This window comes from Marmota marmota, unplaced genomic scaffold (genome assembly GCF_001458135.2).
Source record: "Marmota marmota marmota unplaced genomic scaffold, marMar, whole genome shotgun sequence".
Lineage (NCBI taxonomy): Eukaryota > Metazoa > Chordata > Mammalia > Rodentia > Sciuridae > Marmota > Marmota marmota.
The window spans coordinates 11399531-11414273 of NW_026000082.1; the positions used below are offsets into that span (position 1 = coordinate 11399531).

The following is a 14743-nucleotide window of genomic DNA, read 5'->3' on the forward strand; positions in this document are numbered from 1 at the left end:
TCCATGCAGGAAGGTGCAGGAGTGTCCTGCAGAACTATCAGTTTTGATCCCAGTTCAATCCACCAGCTGTAATCTTAGATAAAAGGAAAATTATGTCACTTGGGCAGATTTAATCTCTCCTTGTCACAAACCCTTCCCTGACCCAGGGATTTTTCTGGGGCAGGGCAGAAAGTCCTAGAGTTAGAAGAGAAAAGGCCATTACAAATCACCACAGGGACAGAATGAGGCCAGGAGCAGGGCAGATGTTTGCCCCAGACCACCAGGAAAACAAGGTTGAGCTGGACTAGATCTCTGGCCTTCCAACCCCCAGGCAGGAGCCACAGGCAGGGGTGGGGGCCCAGGCCATGTCCTTCATTACCTATTATTGTGCTCAAAGGTCATTTGGGGGATGGCAGGATTTTCTGCTTGACCTGTTAAGATGCAGGGAGGGTGAGGGGAAGAGGAGGAGGGCGGGGAGGGAGGAGGGACTTAAGGAGCTGTCTCCAGGCTGGGACATCCAGGACTGCACGAGCCTGTCTGGAGGAGCATTAGGTGCTGTTGGATCTCCTGCCCCCCACCCAATCCCAGCTGTGGGGAGTCTCAGGGACTCTGGGCTGTGAGGAGTAGGGAAGGGAACACTCTCTAGAAAGGGTCAGCATGGCCTGCAGGAAGAGCTGCTCGGAGCATCAGACCAAGTGGGTCCTTGCCGGCAGTGCCAGTGTGGCTCTGCTGTTCACCATTGGGATGGTGCTGGGCTTCACCCTACAGCGGGGCACTCGATCAGGTAAGAGTCATCCTGCAGCCATACAGTTGGTCTCCCCATTGCTGTCCTTCCTTGTTCCCACCAAGGCTCTCCTACCAACAGCTGATCAGATCTTTTCCTGTCCCTTATTCCAACTAGACTCACCCCCACCCACAGCTCTAGCTGCCTCTTCCATACCCCAACCCTACCAAGACTTCAACCCCAGTGGAGGGTCCCACTGATTTTCTTTCCCCTGGTCAGTTGCCTGAAGACCACCAAACCTCAGCCTTCGGCCCAGACCTCCCTCCTTTGCCCTCAGATGGGTATTCCCTCTTGGGAATTTTGTGGGCTCCTCAAACTCAACAGTCTGGGCTGAACTCAGCCTCTCCCTGTCTCTCTCCCTCTCCTTATCCCTTTCTTGGTGAACCTGGGGGAGCCTCCACATTCCCTGAGCCTGGTGCCTATGCCCGGCTCCTGAACCTTGAGGGCTCTGCCTTCCACCCTCTACCCTCCCCGCAGCCCCGCCTCTGAGACCTCTGATCTCCTGGACCCTGCAGTGGCCTCCCCTTCCTACGAAGTCCCTCTGCCACTAGCTTGCTCTTGCCAGTACCTGTCCCTCTCTGCAGCCAGCGAGCTTTTTCTTTTTTCTTTTAATTTATATATGACAGCAGAATGCATTACAACTCTTATTACACATATAGAGCTCAATTTTTCATATCTCTGGTTGTATACATAGTATATTCACACCAATTCATGTCTTCATACATGCACTTTGGATAAATAATGATCATCACATTCCACCATCATTAATTACCCCATGACCCCTCCCTTCCCCTCCCACCCCTCTGCCCTATCTAGAGTTTGTCTATTCCTCCCATGCTCCTGCTCTCTATCCCACTATGAATCAGCCTCCTTATATCAAAGAAAACATTCGGCATTTGGTTTTTTGGGATTGGCTAACTTCACTTAGCATTATCTTCTCTAACTGCATCCATTTACCTGCAAATGCATGATTTTATTATCTTTTATTGCTGAGTAGTATTCCATTGTGTATATAGGCCACATTTTTTTATCCGTTCATCCATTGAAGGGCATCTAGGTTGGCTCCACAGTTTAGCTATTGTGAATTGTGCTGCTATAAACATGGATGTGGCTGTGTCCCTGTAATATGCTGTTTTTAAGTCCTTTGGGTATAGACGGAGGAGAGGGATTGAGCCAGCGACCTTGTTCTAAACAACCCACTCACTCCCTGCCCCCAGGACCCACCCCACTCCTTTGCTGGCATCTAAGACCTTTCACCACCTGCCTGTAGCCCTCTTCTCTAGCCTTGCCTGGCCCGTCTCCATCTGTAGCAGGCCAGGGGCCATTCCTTTAAACAACCATGCTTTCCTGAGACCAAGCCTTCATGTCTGTTGTTCTTTCTGTCTGTTCTTTCCCCATTTTCTGTCAAACATATATCCATCTTCAAGGCCCCTTGAACGTCCCCTTCTCTGTGACCTCCCTCTCTCTGCCCCAGGCAGCACCAGAGCCTCCATGGCCCCAGAATCCTGTGCCTTTCCCTCTCTGGCAGCACCAGGGACCGTGTGCCTCACAGTCCCCTGCAGCACATGGTGGGAGTCCAGGGAGGGTTGGGGTGACAGGTAAGTACCTTGGGCTGAGGCTAGGATGGACAGTAACAGCTCCTGGCATTCACTCCAGGCTGTGAGCAGGACGTCTGCCGCCCCAACGCAGACATGCTGGAGTACCTGCTGAGCCTGGGGCAGATCAGTCACCGGGATGGCCTGTCAGTCACCTGGTACCACGCAGCCAACAGCCAGGAAGAGACGAAGGCTGCCCTGAGCAGTAAGTCCAGTTGCCAGAACTGGGGCAGGCCGGGGGGGGGTGCGGTGGAGGAGAGGAGGAGGGCAGAAGGGCGGCCGAGAAGCCATGGTCACTGCGGCCTTAGAATGGCCATCTTTGTGTTCTTGTCATACTCCACCTGGGGAAGTGGGGCCCTGGACACTGAGGAACTGGCTCCAGGTAGTGCAGCTAATGAGCTCCAAGCCTGGGATTCGGAGCAGACGTCTGATTCCAAAGTCACCACTGTACTGCCCTTTGTCCCTTGGCCTGTCAGACACCCACTGTCCTCCTAAGGAGGCCTTTGCCCTCAAGGTCTAAGGAAGCCAGAGATCTGAATTGGAATTCTGGAGCTACTAAAATGAATGGTGAACACCTGAGCAGCTTATGTGACTCCTCTGAGTCTCAGATGCAAAATGATTATGGGTGACCAGTCAGCTGCCACTCAGGTGGGACCCACATATCCACATCAGACAGGGGTTCTCCAGGGAACACTGTGCAGCCCTCTTCATGGGCACCATTTTATAGAAGAAAAATGGAGGCTCAGAGAAGTCATGGACTCACTCTAGGCTGTGCTGTCAGAAAGTGGTTAGGGAGTGGAGGAGCCCGGGGTGGCAGCCCCACAGGGCATGCCCAAGCCACTGTACTGTGCTTGATCCCTGGGTCAACGAGGAAACACTCTCTGTCCTTCAGGACATTTGGGAAGCTCAATAGAAAATGTTCGTCGAAGTGCTGGTGCTCTAAGCTGTAAGAGATGAAGTCGATGGTCCTCAGACTTGAGCCCGCTTCAGAAGACACAGGGTGCCAACCCGACCCCCCCCCCCCCCCCCCCGGGGTTTCTGACTCAGTGGTTCTAGGGTGGGGCCCGAGAAGTTGCCTCTCCCACAAGTTCCCAGGTGAGGTTTATGCTGCTGGACGCAGGACTGCACTTTGAGAACTGTGGCCCAAGAAAAACCTTCCAATTTCAGATGAGGAAACTGGGGTGCAGAGTGGGAGAAGGTCTTATCCAAGGTCACACAGTGGGTCTGAAGCAGAGTGAGGCCTGGAGCCAGCCTCTAATGCCTGCAGGCTCCCCACACCTGTGGGCTTAAGATTAAAGCCTGGGAAATGCTTGATGAATGAATGAATGAGGAGAGGTGGGTAGGGAGGACTTTCCAGATGAGGCAGGCTGGGTGGGGAAGTTTGTGGCTGCTCCCAGATCTTCTCTGTCCCGGAGGCTAATTGCTAGACCTTGGTGACTAGGAGGACAAAGAGCCCTCTGCCCTGACAGAGATCCAAGCCAGAGAAGTACTCATCCAAGGAGAAAAATACTGAGGGAATGAAAGAAGGACCTGCCACCCCCAGGTTCTTCCCAGCTCAGCCCTGACACTGGTAGGAACCATCAAGGCCCCACCAAGGCAGGACCTTAGTTGAGAAGATAGCCAAGCGCCCCAAGCAGGCCCTGCCACCAGCAGGGAACTGCACAGGCTCCCCTTAGCCTAGCTCTGGGGGTCCAGAGAAGACCCCAGGTCTCCTCTCCTCCTGAGGATTCTGCCAGGTCCCTGCGGTAGACCTCTGGAGGAGGGTATTGCCTTCCTAAAGGGGCGCTGTTATAGAGGTGGGCTGGTGAAACCATCTTGAATGTAACTGGTCATCTGTGTGGAGAGGAGACCCGGAAGGCAGGCAGAAGTGGGCTCTAATTTTCCCTTGGCCATTTATCAGCAGAGTGATTTGAGACAAGTGACTTAGCTAGTTTACAGCTAAGCTCCCCACTCTGTACAGTGTAGACCCGTAAGGTGATCATTTATCATCCAAGCCAGGGCACGTTTGGCTTCGAACGAGGTCAGGATTGGGAATTATGCTGAGCAACAGAAATAAACCAGGGGGTCCCAGGTTACCTTAGGTAAGTGAGCTACTCTGTGCAAATAATAATTAACACTTGGTGAACACTAACCAGGGGCGTTTTACTACTTAATTCTTATAGATGAGGTAACCAGCTCAGGGGTCAGAGAAACTGCCCAGGGTTCCACAGCTGGCCAGTGTGAGGGCTGGGGCTGGAAGGCAGTGGTGTGGATTGGGGGTCTGCACCCCCAGCCACCATGCTGTCCCTCCTCAATGCCTAACCCTCCTGGCCCAGGGAGGGTAGGTGAAGGACTTGGGAACTGCAGGTCCCTTTCCCTTTGGAGAGCAGCATCCTTCACTCTGATGGCAACCCCCTGAGGACCCGGGCTCCTACTGTGGCCACAGGAACCCCATCCTGCCCTCGTCTCTCTTGTCCCTTTTTGTTCCCACTCCCCAAGCAAGACAGCCCTTGGAAAGCATGACCCAACTTTTTTTTTTTTTTTTTTGGTGGGGGGAGGATACCAGGGATTGAACTCAGGGGCACATCCCCAGCCCTATTTTGTATTTCATTTAGAGACAGGGTCTCATTGAGTTGCTTAGTGCCTCACTTTTGCTAAGGCTAACTTTGCAGTAGTCAGCCTCCCGGGCCGCTGGGATTACAAGAGGTATGTCACCGCTCCCAGCCATGAAACAATTTTTAAGGGAGAAGATTTCTCAGGAAGAAGCTGGTCCAGGTAGTGATTACGAGGAGGCCAATTAGGTTCAGAGTGGAATTTCCACCAGTACTTTGTCTCATCTGCTGAGTATTTGTGTGGACCCGACCCAGGAAGAAGAATGAGAAATGAGTCAGCCATGGGCTGTCTTTAAGATGCTCCTGGGGTCTCAAGGGAAGGTCACTGGGATGCAGAAACATGGCTCCCCCAACCCTACCCTGCTTCCTCCTTTGGCACCTCTACTTTCACCAGGCCAGAACTAGCCCCAGTGAAATAGGGGAAGGACCTCGGTGCTCACCTCTGAAGCTACCCTCTTATCTACCAGGTGCACCTTGGGCCTGGCTTCCCTAGGCCTCATGGAGCCCCAAAACCTTTGACCCCTCTCACTGCATTCCCAAGTGGCCAAAAGTTAAGATACAAAAGGACTTTGTGTTTCACTCACAAAGCCCTTCACGGATCCTAATCAGCTCTGTGGCCATATCTTGTGTTCTGGAGCAGGGAAGCTCGTCCCCTCTCACTAATGAGAGCAGCAGGGTCCCAGCCACCTCGAAGCACGAGGTATAACTCAAGGATGGAATGGGCTGATGTAAGAAGTGCTGGCAGCAGCCCATGGTCAGTGACCTCCATCCTAGAAACCTAGACACCTGGTTTAGACAAATCTGCTGAAATTCTCCAGGGCGTTGGGTGACCTCTAGCATCAGCCTGGGCCTGGCAAGGCTGTTCTTGACTTTGCCATTAATGACTCAGCCCATCATTCAACACCCATCTTTGAAGCACTTTCTTAGTCCTGGTTCCCTCTAGGCACCAGGAATTCGAGGGATGGTCAGTTCCCACCCAGACCCTGTTGTCACAGAAGTGATACTCAGGATGGCTGGCACCGGGTGAGCAAGAGCACCGCCCTGGCTGAGCACGCAAAGGAGAGGGTGGCTTTCCTGACAGCATGAAGCAGACTGGGGCTCCCTGAGGAAGTGATGTTTTCTCCCCACCCTGGGTGAGAGGTGTGGAGGGAAGAGGGTTTCAAGGTAGCAGCCACACCTAAGAACCCAGAGATGGGAAAGACAAGACAAGCTAGAGTCTTGCCACTCAAAGTGTGGTCCAGGGACCAGCAGCATGGACCTCTTTGGGGAGCACATTAGAGATGCAGAATCTTGGTGCTGCCCCACATCCACTGATCAGAACCTACATTTTAACAGTTCCTGGATGATTTCTGTGCACGTTAAAGTTGGAAAAAGTGGAGTGGCTGGAACCCAAGGCAAGAGGGAGGGAAAGAGAACTGAGATGAAACTGGAAAATGTTGTCAGGGTCTGGTCATGAAGGCTGTAAAGATGACCTTACAGAATTTGGATCTGAATCTCAGGAATATGGGTGGATTTTTAGTGAGTTTTTTAATTTGTTTTTTATCAGGATGATGATGTGGTCAGGTAGGTGTTTAGAACACTCTGTAGAGAAGAGGCTTGGAGGGCTGGGGTTGTGGCTCAGTGGTAGAGTGCTTGCCTAGCATGTGCAAGGCCCTGGTTTTAATCCTCAGCACCACATACAATAAATTAAATAAAAGTATTGTGTCCAACTACAACTAAGGAAAAAAATAAATATTAAAAAAGAGAGAGAGAAGAGGCTTGGAGCCATGCTAGAGGGATCAAAAGCAGTCAGGCTCAGTACACTGGAGAAAGGCCCCTGCCAACATTAGTTGCCTGTGATATTGTGGAAGCTGGACTTGAATCCCCCCTCAGTCCACTACACTTCCCAAACTCAAGCACCCCTTGCATGGTCTTCAGAGACTTTTAGAAAGGCCTGAGCCCCTACTAGATGAACTCTCAAAGACAGGGATCCGAGGACATTCTCCTGATGGAGTTAATCTTGTGAAATTAAAAGATAAAAATAACAATGCTCAGTGCTGATAGGTATGTAGGTGAGGGAGGCCATCCCTGTTCACTAGGTGGAAATATGAAGCAGAACAGCCTCTCTGGAACGTAACTTGATAATATGGTCTTGTAAATGATCCTTTATTGGGCTGTAGCTCACTGGTGCTTGCCTAGCATTTTTGAGGACCCAGGTTCAATCATATATATTTAAGTATCTGGTATTTATATATATGTGTGTGTTTGTACATAGGTGTGTGTGTGTGTGTTTATACCAGATATATATATATCCTGTTTTGGCCTGCACTCAGATCCTATTAGGAGGGATCAGAAAATCTTGGCAAAAAATTAGAAACAATCCAAATGATTCAAGGGTGGGGGGGATGGTAAATCATATCATAGTGAATACCCTCAACAAGGTATTTTGACTAGTTTTGTTGTTACTTTTTTTTTTTTTTTTTTGGAACTAGGGATTAACCCAGTGGTGTTTTCCTACTGAGCTACATCCACAGCCCTTTCTATTTGTTCATTTTTATTTTGAAACAGTCTCACCAAGTTGCTTAGGGCCTCTCTAAGTTTCTGAGCTTTCTAAGTTGCTCAGGCTGACCTCCAACTTGTAATGCTCTTGCCTCAACCTCACGAGGCTCTGGAATTACAGGTGTGCACCACTGTATCCAGTTTTGTTTTAATGAGATGTAAAGAAGATTGTGAAAATGTCTCATAATGTTGCAAGAAAAAAAAATTATAAATGCAAGGTAGTTTTCAACTTTGCAAAAATTACCCATAGGCAAAAATGAAAGAAAATCCATTAAAACATGAGCTATGATGGAAATGTGGCTAACTATTTCCCTCTGCTGTTTTTCTGTATTTTCAAATGTTCTATAACAAATGTATAATACCCTTATGATGAGAAAAAATGTTTTTAAAAACTGAATTGTGTTCTGACCCTGAAACAGGCAACTCCATGGTCTTGGAGGCAGATGTTACTGTCCATGGGCTCAATACCGCGAATGAGACAGGGGTCCCCATCATGGCCCATCCCCCTGCCATCTACAGTGACAACACCCTGCAGCAGTGGCTGGAGACGGTGCTAGCCTCTTCCCTGAAGGGTATGTGCACCCTGGACCCCCCTTCAGCACCCCAGCTCTCTGGTCCTGGGGAGAGGTCCTCACCAGTTGCTCACCGCCCTGACTTCCTTCCCAGTGTGCCAGACACGCAGGCTCAGTGAAGACCGGGTGAGGTGGGGAAGTAAAGGTGCATGTCCAGGTGTCCTCTCCTGGACACACGGGTGAGATGAGGTGCCAGAGCAGTGCAGAGCAAACTACAAAGTGCCCCTTGTGTTCAGGGCGTCCCCTTCTGTATCCACAATACTGGATGCAAGATGTTCAGAGCTAAACTTCACACCTGCCCCCATGTCACAGTATCAGGTACCCTCAGAACCCAGGCACCCTCCTAGTGTCTCCCTCTCCCCCACCCTCCACTCAGCTGCTGCATCTGCAAATTCGATCTCCAGCCCCAGCCCCGTCATCCCTCTCCTGGACCTCCTTCCTCACTGGCTCCTGTCCCAAACTCAGCCCCTCTGGCCTTCCCTTGCCTACTGAGTGCTCATGTGCAGGTGCGCTCTCTCTCTCTCTCTCTCTCTCTCTCTCTCTCACACACACACACACACACACATACACTGTGACCATTCCAAAAGGCCAGTATTTTCATAACATTTCCTGCTTTGACCCTCAATGGCTCCCCATTGTCTTGGCCTGGCTTTCAATATCTTTTCTAATTTTCCAGCCCCACCTCCGCACCACCCTGAATGAGATGGGCTTCCATTTGCATTGCCTGACTGTGCCTAGATGCTCCCTCAAACACCCCCTCCTGGCGGCCACACCACTTCCCTGCAGGCCCTGGTAGTTCAGGAGCCTCTGAGCCTGTCCAGGAATCCCCATGCCCAGGCCCTTAGCTGGCCTCTGCTTCCGCCCCACAGCGGGTGGGACTCACTGCTCTCGAGGCGAGCGCTTCTCTGGGTTGGCTCTGTTTAAAAGACAGTCCTCATACCCAGCCACCATCTGCCCTGTCTTCCCACCTTCCCGAACCTCCATCACACACACCCTACCTGCTGGCTCAGCCACTAGAGTCACATCTTCCAGTTCCCCAAGCCCTTGCCTCCTCCCCACAGGTATCAAACTGGACTTCAAGAGCCTCAAGGCCGTGGGCCCCTCCCTGGACCTCCTGCAACAGCTGACAGAAGCCGGAAAAGTCCGGAGGCCCGTGTGGCTCAATGCTGACATTCTAAGGGGCCCCAATGTGCCCCTCCCAATTGAGGTCAATGCCACCCAGTAAGTGTTCACTTCTCTGCCCCAGCTGCATCCAGCCCTCTTCCATCAACACCTAGCATGGAAGGAGAACTTAGCGAACCTTCCTTGAGTCTGCCTTCAGTCCACCATGTAATCTCACCTGAGTCTTTGCATATGCTGTTCCTTTTGTCTTGAGTGCCTTTCCCCCTTTTTGGAAGAACTTCTGCCCAGTTACTAACATCTCCAGAAACATACCTGACTTCCCAGGCTGCTGAGAGGCTTCCTCTGGGGCCCACAGTTCCCAAATTTCTTCCTAACACAGCCCCAATCTCATTGGGTGATCACCGATCACAGGTTTTCACCCCCACTGTGGACTCCCGGGGGGCAGACAGGGCCAAGCTCAGGACTTGGCTGCAAGAAAAGTCTAAAACATTGGCTCCATCCCAGTCCCCCTGCACATCCTTCCACTAACAGCCCTGGGACACCAGCTGCAGAGTGTGCAGTGGGTTGCAAAGGAGGTTTGTATGGAAGGAAGGGATGTCCTTAACTTGGTCCTTAAGCAGGCAGCACTGCTAGGTGAGGAGTGGGTTTTCCTCCCCATTCTACAGATGTGAAAAAAAATCACAGAAATTGAGGCTCAACTTGTTGAATGTTTATTGTGCTTCCCAGGCACTGTTTTAAGCACTTTACTTGAAGAATACCACTTAACGCTTGTAATGAGAATGAGGTAGGTGCTATCGCCTTGGGTTTACAAATATAGGAACTATCTTATGGAAGTTAAATGATCTGCCTACATCTATTAGTAGCAGAGCAGAGATTCAAACCTAGGCCTTTGTCGTTCTAAGCTCCATGCTCTTTACCTTCCATTTCTTTCTCACCCCATCTGTTCATCAAACCATCCATCCAACGTTCATGTGTGTCTCCAACTGGGACACTTGGAAAGTAGCAGTCTGAAAATGTAGTCAATGGACCAAGAGAAATATGGTTAGTCTTCTTGGAGTGTTGATTTTACTCATGATGTGGGGGGGGAAGGATTGTTTGCATGTTAAAATTTGCATAAGAGCATTTTTTTTTTTTTTTATGTACCAGGGATTGAACCCAGGGTACGCTTCACCACTGAGCCACATCCCAGTCCCTTTTGTATATTTTTATTTTCGGAGACTAGGGTATAATTAAATTTCCTGAGGCCTCACTAAGTTTCTGAGGCTTGGGATTTTTTTNTACCAGGGATTGAACCCAGGGACACTTCACCACTGAGCCACATCCCAGTCCTTTGTATATTTTATTTGGAGACAGGGTATAATTAAATTCCTGAGGCCTCACTAAGTTTCTGAGGCTGGGATTTTTTTTAAGATTTTTTTTTTTTTAGTTGTCGTTCAACACAGTACTTTCATTTTATTTTTATGTGGCGCTGAGGATCGAACCCAGCGTTCTACACATACTAGGCCAGCACTCTACCGCTGAGCCACAACCCCAGCCCCCTGAGGCTGGCTTTGAACTCACGATCTTCCTGCCTCAACCTCCCAGTCTCTGAGATTACAGGCGTGTGTCACCACACCTGGCTTAAAAGCAAAATTTGAAAAAAAAAAAAAAAAAATTAAGTCTGAAATTTGCCAGGTGTGGTGACATCTGCCTATAATCCCAGAAGCTCAGGAAGCTAAGCCAGGAGTATCACAAACTCGAGGCCAGCCTTGGCAACTTAGTGAGACCCTAGCTGAAAATACAAAATTAAATTAAAAAGGAAAGGAGGTGTAGATGATTGATCGAGAGCCCCTGGGTTCAATCCCGAGTACAGAGAAGAAGAAGCCCTTCCTTTTCGGAAGTGATGCTGTTATTTGAGAATCAGAGGTTGACCAGCCCCAGGTCAGAGTCAGGGCCTGAACCCAGACTTCCCTGGCCCCAGAGTGCGTGCCCCACTTGTGGGTCTGTGAACAAGTCACTCTGTTCTTCAGGCTCTGCAGCTGCCCTCCTGTCACAGATTCAACAGGCCTCGCCACTTCCTCTCGCTGTGATGAGGACACAAGAGAAGAGGACAGGACCAGCGTGGCTCTGAAAGACCAGTGTCTCCCTTCTCTGCAGGTTCCTGGCACTGGTCCAGGAGAAGTATCCTCAAGCCACCTTGTCTCCAGGCTGGACCACCCTCTATATGCCCCTGTTCCCAAACAGCACCTACACTCAGGCCATGGTGGAGAAGATGCAGGAGCTGGTGGGAGCGCTGCCACAGAGGGTCACCTTCCCTGTGCGGGCTGTCATGGTGCGGGCTGCCTGGCCCCACTTCAGCTGGCTGCTGGGCCAGTCGGAAAGGTGAAACCCCACAGCTTCTCTCACGCCCCTGCTGGTTTCAAACCCACCGCTGGGATTAGGTGCCGGGGGAAGATCCCTGATCCCGACCTTTAGGCTAGAAAGTCCTAAAGATCATCTTGTCCAACCCTGCTGGTGCTCACACCTACAATGTCCCTGTCTTTTATTTGTATACCTCTGGTGACGGGCTGCTCACTACTTCCTGGGGGTGGGGAGGGCAGGTTTCCATTGGTGGGTAACTGTCTGCCTGTTAACAAATGTTTATTCTGAGATGAGACAGAATCCATCTCCCGGCAGCTTCCTCCCATAGGCCACCTATGCCCCTGCGGCTGCAGAGATTATCCCTACAACCTCTGCCCAGAATAGCCCTATAGGGCTTAAGGGACCCCCCCCCCACCCTTCCCTGCAACCAGCTCTCAGCCGCCCAACCCTCCCTTTCTCAGCCCTTCCCCACAAAAATCCCCAGGTGGCCCACTTCCCTCTTCACACTTGACCTCCTCCCCACACCTTGCCCTCTGTCCTTGTCCCTTTCCTAAGGCAGAGCTCGAAAATAGGCACTCTGAGTGGACAGCTCCTCTGTCCTTCCAGACTTTGGCTTGCAGTTACCCCCAGGAATGGGCAGTGCTCAGGGAGGAGGGGCTGTGTGACACTGGAGGACTGATGCCCCACCCTTGGGCCCAGCCAGCCTCTGGTTCTGAGCACAGGAGGGGGGCCGAGGGTCTTGCTGGGCCCAGACTGGCACTGAGCCAGCTGTCTGGGCCCAGGTACAGCCTGACACTGTGGCAGGGCGCCTCCGACCCCGTGTCAGTAGATGATCTCCTCTACATCCGGGACAACACCGCCACCCACCAAGTCTACTATGACCTCTTTGAGCCTGTCCTGTCACAGTTCAAGCAGCAGGCCTGTAAGGAAGGAGCCTGGGGAGGGTGGTGTGGGTTGGATTCTGCATAGGGCAGCCCCTGGGTGGGCCCTGGAGCAGAGCTGGGGGGAAGGAACATCAGAAGGGGAAGATCCTGGGTGGAATAGGAGGAGAGATTCTGCTATTGCAACTTAGCCCCGGGACGGCATTCTATTTAAGTGTCATATTCATGAAGCCGGAGTTCCAATTTATAGGTAGGGAAACAGGTGTAAACAGTTACAGAGTTTATATGTCATCAGATCTTAACAAGGCAGAGCTCTTATCAGAACTCAGCAAATTCCAACCCTGTAGACTTTCCATGTAGCACAGTCTCTCTGTGGGTGAGACTTAATAATCCAGATGCTACTGTGCATATTTGCTCCCTTGACCCTGCAGCTGAGTGGTCACAGGGGGTCCCATCAGAGTCCACATCCCCACTGTGGGAGCTACCTAAGTGGGGGGGAGGATACTAGCTGTGGGTACAGCTAGCTCTGGTTCCATCCAGTTCCAATCCAGTAACTGCTGAAGGACCTTGGGCAAATCACTTCTCCTAGTCTATCAAAGCGGGGAGATGACAGCAAGAGTCTTGGAATAAGGTAGAATCGGAGCATACAGAAGGCACTCTGAATGGTCGCCACTTCATCTCAACAATGTTGGACCCCACAGTGAATGCCACAAGGAAGCGAATGTACTACACCGGCAGTAGCCTGATCCCTGTTCTCCAGCCACCCGCGGGTGATGGTCTGGGCGTGGAGTGGCTGCTTCCAGAAGTGCAAGGCAATGGCAGAACAGCAGTGATCACGCTCCCTGGTAAGTCTGTCTACAGCCCTGGTACCCCTAGCTGACCTGCAAAGGGTGTCCTTTGCCAGTGGACCTTGGACCTCGGTTACCATGGCAACATGGGCCCAAGTAAGCCACACACTGGATACAAAGTAGGGTGGGGCCGGGGGAGTGGGGTAGTCTCAAGAGCACCAGCTTCCTGGCCTTCAGACCAGCACTCTTGAGTCCTCAGTCACATGATGCTATAGGAGGAGCCGGCATCTGCCCCAGGTCTATGTCACAAGTAAAGGCCAAGAGCTGAGCTGGCAGCTTATCACTTTAGTCTTGACAAGTACCAGGCACCACAACTGAAACCCAGAACAAGGTTAGAGGATTCCAGAGAGGCAAGGCCGTCCCCATAGCCACACCCCCACCCCACCCCGTGCCCACCTGAGACCAGCCATGGTTGCCTCTTCCAGACAGAGAAGGCGTGATCCTGCTGGACGTTGGTCTCCAGGGAACTGCAGCCGGGGACCCTGTGCCCATCGTCCGTGCCCCAGGCAGCGCTGCCCTGACACTGGAGTCATGCCTGCTGCAGCTGGCCACACGCCCTGGGCGCTGGGGCCTCCACGTGCACATAGTAGAGCCCGCAGCCCTCCGTCCGTCCCTGGCCATCCTGGCACACCTCTCCGCCCTTGGCCACCTGCCTCGGCCTGTATGGGTCGGGGCCACAATCTCATATGGGAGTTTTATGGTCCCTGGCCACACGGCTGGCAAAGAGTTCCTTAAGGCTGTGGCTGAGGTATTCCCCCATGTGACCGTGGCACCCAGCTGGCCCCAGGAGGTGCTAGGCAGTGGCTATGGGGAGCGGCTGCTCATGGATATGCTGGAGCTCTGCCAGGGACTCTGGCAACCTGTGTCCTTCCAGCTGCAAGCCGGGCCACTGGACCAGAGCATGGTGGGAGCTGTGGCCAGGCTGCTGGCAGCCTCCCCCCGAGCCACTGTCACAGTGCAGCACAGCCCCACTGGGAGCAGCTGTACAGCTGTGTGGGCAGGGCTGCTGGCAGCCAGCGGGGTGGACAGGACCAGAGTCTACTGCAGGCCCCTCCAGGGGTACCACAAGGACTCGTGGGCAGATGTTAGCAGAAACTGACCGCCCAGTGGTGCCGGGCCAGCCAACTCCTAGGTCCAAGCTTCCCTGCAGGAGGCAGGAGGAATAAATGCCTCTGCCTTCCTCCTCGCACGGCACGAGAGTCCTTGGGGGCAGCTGGAGGGGAGCCTAGAGGGTCTGGAGGCTGGGGGCCAGGTCATTGCGATTGTCCAGGAGGAAACGTTCGCAAGCCTTGAAGGTGGTGTAGAACTCCGAGGAGAGGCCGGACACGTTGGTGGTCACGTAGTTGAGGAAGTCCGGGCTGACCTGGTTGTAGTAGGACACCTGCAGAGCAGGAAGCCATGCTCAGGGAAGCAGAGAAGGGTGAGGGGCATGGCCCACCCCTGGGCATGAGGCAGGGGTGGGGAGAGTCGCCTTCTGGGAGAGCAGCAGATAC

General features: G+C 52.3%; 2 protein-coding genes across 9 annotated transcripts in view; one reads left to right on the top strand and one right to left on the bottom strand.

Moving 5' to 3' along the window:
* Acot11 (acyl-CoA thioesterase 11) overlaps positions 1-14743 on the bottom strand; it is a 94065-nt gene that overhangs the window by 28481 nt on the left and 50841 nt on the right. For 5 of the 8 annotated variants that reach the window (XM_048815322.1, XM_015484953.2, XM_048815321.1 and 2 more), the window contains one exon: positions 13516-14631. The exons of the other annotated variants lie outside the window; for them this stretch is intronic. In XM_048815322.1, coding sequence (XP_048671279.1) covers positions 14476-14631 — 156 coding nt within the window. In that variant the 3' untranslated portion in view covers positions 13516-14475. Of the gene's footprint in view, positions 1-13515; positions 14632-14743 lie in introns of those variants that run through there. 8 annotated transcript variants of the gene reach the window in all.
* On the top strand, positions 507-14439 carry Fam151a (family with sequence similarity 151 member A). The gene is made up of 8 exons (XM_048815327.1): positions 507-763; positions 2420-2563; positions 7907-8059; positions 9121-9280; positions 11318-11542; positions 12304-12443; positions 13104-13247; positions 13676-14439. Exons 1-8 carry the CDS (start codon positions 637-639, stop codon positions 14347-14349), a joined length of 1767 nt encoding a protein of 588 aa, XP_048671284.1. The 5' UTR covers positions 507-636; the 3' UTR covers positions 14350-14439.

Coding starts and splice junctions, on each gene's coding strand:
- Fam151a (XM_048815327.1), top strand. CDS start 637: ATGGCCTGCAGGAAGAGCTGCTCGGAGCATCAGACCAAGTGGGTCCTT. Junction 764..2,419: donor ACAGCGGGGCACTCGATCAG/GTAAGAGTCATC, acceptor CATTCACTCCAG/GCTGTGAGCAGGACGTCTGC. Junction 13,248..13,675: donor AGCAGTGATCACGCTCCCTG/GTAAGTCTGTCT, acceptor TGCCTCTTCCAG/ACAGAGAAGGCGTGATCCTG.